Genomic DNA, 8,370 nt, shown 5'->3' with positions numbered 1-8,370 from the left:
TTTCGCAAAGTCGATTTCTGAGCGCGAGGTATGAGTTATTCGTGGGTGCAGCTTTTAAGAAATGCAGAATATCGATATAGATCCTTATATTTTAATATCAGTCACATAAATTACAATAGTAAGTAGCTATCTACTACTACAGTAAAAAAGATTCGTAAAATATGTTACATTAACGATTTTTAAGGCAAGTGAAATTGAAACATGCCTGCAATTAGCCAATTAATCACACATCACTTTATTACGTACATCACTAAAGGAAAAAACTTCAGAACGTTTCGTAGAAGGTACAATTTAAAACGTAATATCAATGTACATAACTAAAAGAAACCGCGGTTAAAAAATACTGTTACAACATAGAGAAAATTATAGTTTCTCTATGCTTACAAATTTGCTTTAAAGCATTTTAGCAGATTATGTGTTACATTTAGTACTAATGTATAAAATTTAAATATATTTGACATTTTATGTACAATAATACAAAATGTAAAAATCGATTTATTTAATAAATACAATTGAACTTTTTACATACAGTATATACAAGTTAAAAATTGGCATCACCATTTTATTTAAATATTAACTGATTGTACTCTTCTAGAACGGTTTATAAATATTTAAATAAAATCGTTGAAAATGTTGATGATCAGCGTTACACTTTTTGGCAACTATTGGTGTGTTGAAGGCCAATAGAGATCACCAATGCAATTCTGATATTCAGTGAGTATTTGTGAGTTTGCCCACCAAAAATCAAGGCAAGAATACTGAATCGTGGACAGTTTCTTCTGAAGAAGTCAAGTAAGATTATATCACATTATTAACTAAACAAAAGTAGAGTAGACTCCTACAAAAGGAACTAGTTTTGAGCCGTTCGTTACGTATTACAAAAGAAAATTGCTTATAAAATGGCCGTACAAAATTTACTTATAGTCTATATTTTATATGGCATATAAAAGTAGGCCCAGCCAATTTGTACCGATTGGCAACAGCATTACGTTTACGTTGAGATCTTTCAGTAACTAAAAATTATTTAAACTAAATTTAAAAGAGCTCCCTTCACGAGTTGGATTAGCGTTGGCTCCGGCAGAAACCAACGTTTTGAATTAATTTCGTAACCTGAACACCTGGGTTATATAAATTAATCATTATCAACACTAAAATATCGTAATTTAAGTCACTTCAATAAATAAATTTCAAGCTGCCTAAAACTGTCTTTTCTACCACCTTAACATTCAAACTGATTCGCTGTGATTGTGCTAAGCGTGAGCATGAGTCCCTCTAGATTCGCCATTTCTTGGTTGAGTTCTTCCGTTGAATGTGAAGGTTGCAGTCTTTGTACTTCTTCAGCGGTGTGAGGGGGCGGATGTGACGGGTTTATCCTAGACGGCGGTGTACTCGTCAACGTGCTCGTACTGCTCGTCGGTGGTTTTTTAAATGGCGACGAGTTAGGCCTCACTAAAACCTCTCCGTTAAAACCGACCCGACACCACCGATCCCCACTCACCTATATGTTTCGGTTGAGGAGTTCCCGGGGCAGATATAGGGGGCGGTGCCGGCACCGTAAAACTTTTCAAAGGATGGCCCTGAGCTTGGACCCGTTTACCCCCTTGAGACTCCGCGAGCACCCCCAAGCCGGGGGCGTACTGCGAACTGGCGGCGATGTGAGCTGCCACTGGTGGAGGTTGACTGAAACTTCCACTATCAAAAAAAAACGCACCGATTTTGAGGTTATATCGGTACCTGACGTTCGATTCTATCCAACCGGGGGGGTGTAAGGCATAAGGATTTTCTGAAGGCGGATTCGACAATGACGAATCTACTGTGACGTGAGCACGAGCCATGTTGTACTGAGTTCGGGGATATGAAGGCCTGCTTGAAGGCGTCGAGTCTGAGCTGGATTGGCTCAGAGATGTGGTATTGATTGGGGTTGCTATGGCTGTAAGAAACCACATTTAATTTTGAAACCAGAGACAGTACTCTTGTACCACAAAATTCACCAAAACAGAAGAACCAACTTACTTCATTAAGTTCTTAGCTCAGCGTTACACAGTTCATGCTTTTATTTTTTAACTACTTGGTAAACAACTTCCACAACAACGCTAGCAGTTAAATTAAGATTTTATCGAAGTTGTCGTCAATCCTCCAACTTCTTTCTTTACATTTCATTATTCTTTATCATGAAATTGATTTTTTATTTTGCATTTTTTAAAATCGATTTTTATTTTTTTTTTACAGATAACAACGGCACAAGCATAGAGTACTTTACTTACGTTCTCTTGGTGGCTTGGAGTCCACTGGTAACGTAATAATTGGCTTAGACCTGACCGTTCGTTTGATTTTATCATCGGGGGAAACACCTAAGTGCAGCAAAGCGAAAACAGTGCATAAATAAAAGAAAAAAATTAGTTTCCAGTTTTAATTATTACTTGAATTAAACACCACAACCTGTACCACTTATAGAATTGCCATTTTATATATTTTTTATTAATCAGTTAAACTGAAGGGCATCAAATCAAGAACTCAAACATGCAGTATTTACCGAAAACGAACTCACCCATATAATTAGGAACGTAAGTGCGTTGATCAAGAGAATTGGTATGTATGCCCTCGTGAGTGTCGTATTCGTTACCTCCCACACTGCGTGGTAATGTCATGGCACCGCTACTACTGGCGCCATCTGTATTGGACTGGCTCTTTTCGATAGCCTTCAATTCCATCTGGTCATGATGGATCCAGAGATCGGGAGGTTTGACACTTTGGGTACCCTTCTGGTACCCCTTTTTGCTACGATCTGGAGATGTGGTGGTCTCTCTTCTCCGACAACACAAAACGGTAGTGACTACGCCGACTGTCGTGACGGCGATGATACAACCGCCGATCAAAATGTATAGAATAATGGTGCCTGAGAAAATTCCCTTTCCGTCTGAAAATAAACAACGGAAAAATTGGAATCGCCGTCACCACTGAAATCGGATCGAAAAGAAAAGAATTAAATTACCTAAAACCGGCCCCGAGCTAGCTGCCAATATACCAACATCTAGTGATAAGAAAAAATAAAAAATAAGTAAACAAAATCAAAAATAAAAACGTGATTTAATCGTTTGTGTGAACTGTACTTACGATGACCTGTTGTGAAAATCACGACGTTAGAAAAAGGTCCATAACCTTTACTGTTCCGCGCTTGAACTTTGAAATAGTATTCCGTGAAGGGTTTAAGGTCACGTAACACGGCTGAATGCTTGTCACCCTTGGTTACCTGTGGCAACCATTCTCTATCACTCTTCGTCTTATTATCCGTGTACAGTATCACATAACCTTAAAAAAAACACCAACATTGTGCACACTTTTTCCATATCATTTCGCACCCGTAATTCTGCCGGTGGTAGTTTTTGGCGGTTGCCACGTCAACTCGACGAACTGCGGCTCGTCCTCTTTTAAATGCACGTCGAGGTCTCTGGGGGCGGCATTCGGGGCCAACTCCCACGTCGAATTCTGCACAACCATGCTCCAAGGACTCTCTTTGCGGCCTGATTTGTTTAAAATTAATGTTTAAATTCGCAACATAAATAGCAAACAAACCTTTGACGAGTTTCACCGAAAATTCGTAAACCGTGTTGGGTTTCAGGTCATCAATCATTACGTTGAGGTCGGTGATATTCAGATAGCGAGTCTTCATTAATTTTTCGGCAGTGTATTTGACTACGTAATAACGACTGTCCCTCACGTACTGAAAACGCGACCACAAAAATATGTTTCTATCTTTGACCTGATTCAAGATACGCACCTGACTTTTACTCAACGTGGTGTCAGTCCAGTACAAGACCACTGACGTTGCGCTCAAGATCTGGGCCTTCAGCCCCACTGGAGGTATCAGCGGCGGGGTCGGTTCCGGTGGCGGTTCGTCCTGAGTCCGCACAGTCGTGTACACAGGAGGTCCCGTCCCCCTTTCGTTGTTAGCCCTCAAGCTTAACACGTATTCCGAATTAGCTTCGAGTTTCTCGATTATGTAATTCCGAGTTTTCTCGTCCAGTTCTTGGGAGTACATGTCCGGAATGCCCTTCCCCCATCCCAAGATGTAACTCCTGACTCTGATATTCGGATTGGCGGGTTGTGTCCACAAAACGTACAGCTTGTCAGAAGTCGGTCGCACTAAAACACAACATCGCAGTTCCTCACCGATTAAAACGCACCAAACTCTTACCCCTCAAAGGACCTGGCTTGTCTGGCACTTGACTCTCGTCTAGATCGTTCTGATACGTTTCGATGTTATACCAATCCGTTGGTGGACTAGTACCGTTTATGTTCATAGCCCACAGCTTGACCTGATACTGAGACGCCCTCTCCAAATCATTCAACTCGTAGTTCCTCTTGTTGGCAGGGGTCGTTATCGTTAACCCCTTTTTACCCTGTTTTCGGTACCTCAGCTTATAGCCTGTGATAACACCGTTTTGCTGTTCAACCGGTGGCGGTTCCCACCGTACAATTACACTCTGAAATAATTTACAACTAAGAAACTGCGTCTACGACCTTCCTCTCGTTATTACCGTGCTTGATGGTTCTAATGTGACGTTCGAGGGTGGTTCTGACGGCGCCGTACTCAACGTTCGCACGATTTTCTCCTCGGTTGCCGCCCCCGGCCCGTTCTCGTTCACCGCAACCACCCAAACACTGTACTCCGTGAAGACTGACAAACCCATTAGGTGGTATCTCAAATCGATCGTGTCAATATTATGCTCGAGCGAAGAACTCGTCTTCAAAACAAAAAACTAAAGAAAGGGAAACAATTATTTACGTTCTTTATACCTCCATGTAGTAAACGGTGTATCTTTGAATGATTCCGTTGGGAACTTCTGGAGGTCTCCAGCTCAGGAAAATATTTCGGGGACTGGTGGCGTAGGCAACAAAGTGTATAGGTGCGCTAGCGACATGTTCTTCTGGTTGAGTCGTTACAGTCAGACTTTCGGAAGATGCTCCCATTCCATTCGGACTTATCGCGACTACTCTAAAGTGGTACACTCGGCTGGGGGTCAGCCCTCCGATATTAATTTCTTCAAGACGAGACCGACTCGTGTTTTGCACCCTCTCCCTAAAATATTAACGTGTTTTGAGTGAAATCTGGTGTACTCTACAAGTGCGGACTGAAGACTAAACGTTCATCGTGACTGACGTCAACGAGCAAAATTAAATATCCACATTTTATCTCACCTTTCGCTTCCTTCTTGTCGGTAGTACACCGAGTAGGTGTGAATGTTTTCGCTATTGAAATGCGGCGGTCTCCAGCTTAGGGTTACGAATCTCGCTTTGACGATGGGGGCTTTGAGGTCCTGCGGAGATCCTGGCAGTTCCTCAACGGTCTTGGCAACGGAGCTTTCCGCTGGAAAAGGTTTGGGGGAGGCGGGGAAAAAAGCATGTTGAATATCACCCAAGTTAATATTATCATAAGACTCGCTACTTTTCAATGACGTAAAAGCGCTGTGAGGATCATAAATACTGTGCGTGGACGAAGTAGAGGAGTCTTGCATGTAATTCCTACGTGACGCTAAGTGACCAAAGTCTACGTCGCCTAATTTAGCGGCACCTTCTGGTTTTAAATGTGAAAACAACGTGATTGATTGCATCTTGTCAATCGGTGATTTATGGTTATCCTCTTTTTTCGCTTTCTTACGACCCGATTTTGGTTTTTTTGTTTCTACACATGCACCATCGACAAACACAACATGCAGTTAGTATTATCAGTAGTGGCACATAACGATAAACAAAGCGGAGAAGGAGACGGGAAAGGAGTACAATGTAGGGAGAAATAAAAATAAAATCATAAATAAAAAATGTCAACAGAAATTTGTACGATGTAATTGATGAAATTTTGGAGGTATACTAACCAGGATTGATCACTTTGAGGCTGGCTGCCGCCTGGATGTTTCCCGCAGGATTCGCGGCGAAGCACTGGAAAATGCCCGAATCGGACGTCATCAAACCCATTATTTTCATATTGTGCCTGAAAATGAATTCATCTCAAACAAATCCGGTGGCAAGGATTTACCGTAATACCCGTTGACAATTTGATAATATTCATTGGAGGTTATGACTTCGCCGTCCTTGAACCAACTTATTTTAGGCTCTGGAGTACCGTGAACACTACATTCTAATTCAATGTCTTTATTCGCTAATTCTATTTTGTCTTGGGGTTTCTTTAAAAACCTAGGAGGCACCTAAAACACAAAGTTCTTGTGAGTAACAAGCGCCACTTCCACTTTACTTTGTTCGCAAAACAGATAAAAACAGAACTCTCCCTAGAGAAGGGTACTGGACTATCTGACGATTTTTCCGTAACTTTGTACAAATATTTTGTCAAAACACTGTTACGTCCTTGTCGCTTTATTTGTGCAACAGATCAATAAACTTATTTGTTTTGTTGTGTGATAGGTGTGGAGCGAATGCATCCAGGAAGTCAAATAAGATTAGATAAAAAAGGTGTCATCATTATCATCGAGCATGCAGTTTTGATCGATACAAAAAGGAAAGCGGGACTCACTTGAACCTGAATCGTAGCGGAGGCATCTAAGCTGTCTTCCCTGTTTTCTGCCCGACACTGGTAAGTCCCAGCGTCCTCTTCCTTAATATTAGTGATTCGTAAGGAACTTGTGGAACCGACTAAACTAAATCTACTGTCCAAAAAGCTGAAAACAAAATTGTGATTTTTCGTTGCGGCAGAATTTTCGAAAAAATTACGTCATGTCGATGGCGTAACCATCCTTGAGCCACGTTATTGATGGATTTGGATTGCCATTAGCTGCACAGTCCAGCGATATATTTTGACCTTCGATGACCACAGCCGGTTTTGGTCGGGCTATGAACGTTGGGGATGCAACGTGAGCAGCCTTTTCGTGATCCCCGTTCACTATCAGTGCGGCCTTATTGCTTAATTTGTACAAGTTTAAACCTGACGCGTTACACCTGAGGTTCAAATCGATCAGATTTTAACTGGAACCGAGGGAAATTGCTCGTTACCTGTACGAGCCTTGGTCGGACTCCATGGCTTCGTCGATTTCCAACGCCCCAGACGGAAGGATGGTCATTCTTAATTCGTCGATTTGGAGGGGTCTTTCGTCTTTCAGCCATCGAATCCTGGCGGCCGGCGACGCGGCCACGTGACAAGCGAAATGGACCTTCTGTCCTACGTAGACGCTGATGTCGCGCGGCTCCTCCAGGAAACCCGATATACCTTGAAAGAACAATGCGACAGTGGCAGGAGGAATCAGATCGATCAGTCGGGACCGGTGAAATTTGAGGACGTTGCAGATCCTCAATCACTTTAGGGGCACGCGATATTTCACTTGGTCCCATTATTTCGGCGGACGTTAATGTTGACGGGTTGCGAGACAACACCGAAAACTGTATCTTTCATTAAATTAATGTCCCTCCGGGTTTTCTCTTTTTACGCAAATTCGCACTAATTCATCTCTTTTATTCTCGTCCTATCGATGGACACGTAAACGGCGCGATGACACGCACTTCGAGATATCTCACCGAATCATCTTTTTGTCGGTTTAAATGGAATCGAATGACGGGATTAATGTCCGGAACGGGCACAAATCGAGTTTAGTTGAAAAAAGTTCGATTCAATATTGTTTGTCTTTCGTCGGAAAGTTTTCGCATTAATTCGGCGAGAGGAAAAAGCCGAAAACTCACCCCCCGATGAAAATTTATAAAGCCGCAAAAGTTTATAGGCTAATCAAAGGATTAATTTCAAATTAGGCGTCACGAAAATGTAAATTAATTTAATTCTCTCTAAAGGCGACAAACTTTGCACATTTTTCGAGGTAATTTAAATGAGAGCCCCAGAAAATGGATTTACTCACTGGCTACGTTCAGCTTGGCGGTTCTGCTCACGATCGAGCCGACATTCGGCAACGTGGCCATGCACTGGTAGGTTCCCGTCAGCCTTTGTTCTTCCAGCACACTATTTATATATAGAGAACCGTTTGTAAGTTGAGACCTGCAAGTAATTCGAGATTTTAAGACGGTTTAATTAAATACAGCTCCGAAAATTGATACGCCTACCTATAAGAATCACTTAGGTAAGTGAGCTTTTGGCTGTCTTGATCCAGCCATTGGATCAAGACACTCGAAGGGTGCGAAGCCTTAACGACACAGTCCAGGACGGCCGATTGTCCCTCTTCCACCACCGTGTCCATGGGCTCCACCGTGAACTCCAAAACATGACCTGAAAATAAATCGAACGACTAAACCCCAACATCCTGTTCTACCGAATCATTTTCGTCCACAACTCTTTCTTTATTCGTACATCGAATCGTAAAATTCGGAAGCAATTAAATTGTCTTGTAAACAAATACTTAAAACGGGCATAAAATGGGA

At 42.0% G+C, this 8,370-nt stretch overlaps 1 protein-coding gene across 2 annotated transcripts in view; it reads right to left on the bottom strand.

Moving 5' to 3' along the window:
• Positions 1-69: 69 nt before the first annotated feature.
• The window catches only part of fra (frazzled), a 28,694-nt gene continuing 20,393 nt past the window's right edge, over positions 70-8,370 (bottom strand). Inside the window, exons 2-22 of one of the 2 annotated variants that reach the window (XM_069040269.1) lie at positions 8,056-8,218; positions 7,854-7,990; positions 7,003-7,216; positions 6,724-6,948; positions 6,527-6,671; positions 6,043-6,203; positions 5,874-5,989; positions 5,200-5,683; positions 4,798-5,080; positions 4,539-4,745; positions 4,196-4,484; positions 3,779-4,143; positions 3,574-3,721; positions 3,360-3,521; positions 3,115-3,309; positions 2,993-3,031; positions 2,549-2,917; positions 2,265-2,351; positions 1,735-1,930; positions 1,499-1,680; positions 70-1,449 (exon numbers count right to left, since the gene is read on the bottom strand). In XM_069040269.1, coding sequence (XP_068896370.1) covers positions 1,220-1,449; positions 1,499-1,680; positions 1,735-1,930; positions 2,265-2,351; positions 2,549-2,917; positions 2,993-3,031; positions 3,115-3,309; positions 3,360-3,521; positions 3,574-3,721; positions 3,779-4,143; positions 4,196-4,484; positions 4,539-4,745; positions 4,798-5,080; positions 5,200-5,683; positions 5,874-5,989; positions 6,043-6,203; positions 6,527-6,671; positions 6,724-6,948; positions 7,003-7,216; positions 7,854-7,990; positions 8,056-8,218 — 4,397 coding nt within the window. In that variant the 3' untranslated portion in view covers positions 70-1,219. The remainder of the gene's footprint in view (positions 1,450-1,498; positions 1,681-1,734; positions 1,931-2,264; positions 2,352-2,548; positions 2,918-2,992; positions 3,032-3,114; positions 3,310-3,359; positions 3,522-3,573; positions 3,722-3,778; positions 4,144-4,195; positions 4,485-4,538; positions 4,746-4,797; positions 5,081-5,199; positions 5,684-5,873; positions 5,990-6,042; positions 6,204-6,526; positions 6,672-6,723; positions 6,949-7,002; positions 7,217-7,853; positions 7,991-8,055; positions 8,219-8,370) is intronic. The other variant, XM_069040268.1, reaches the window with a different exon arrangement.

This window comes from Tenebrio molitor, chromosome 2 (assembly GCF_963966145.1).
Source record: "Tenebrio molitor chromosome 2, icTenMoli1.1, whole genome shotgun sequence".
In the NCBI taxonomy this organism is placed as follows: domain Eukaryota; kingdom Metazoa; phylum Arthropoda; class Insecta; order Coleoptera; family Tenebrionidae; genus Tenebrio; species Tenebrio molitor.
Note: the sequence above shows the minus strand (reverse complement) of the source record. Positions and strands in the feature narration are given on the sequence as shown.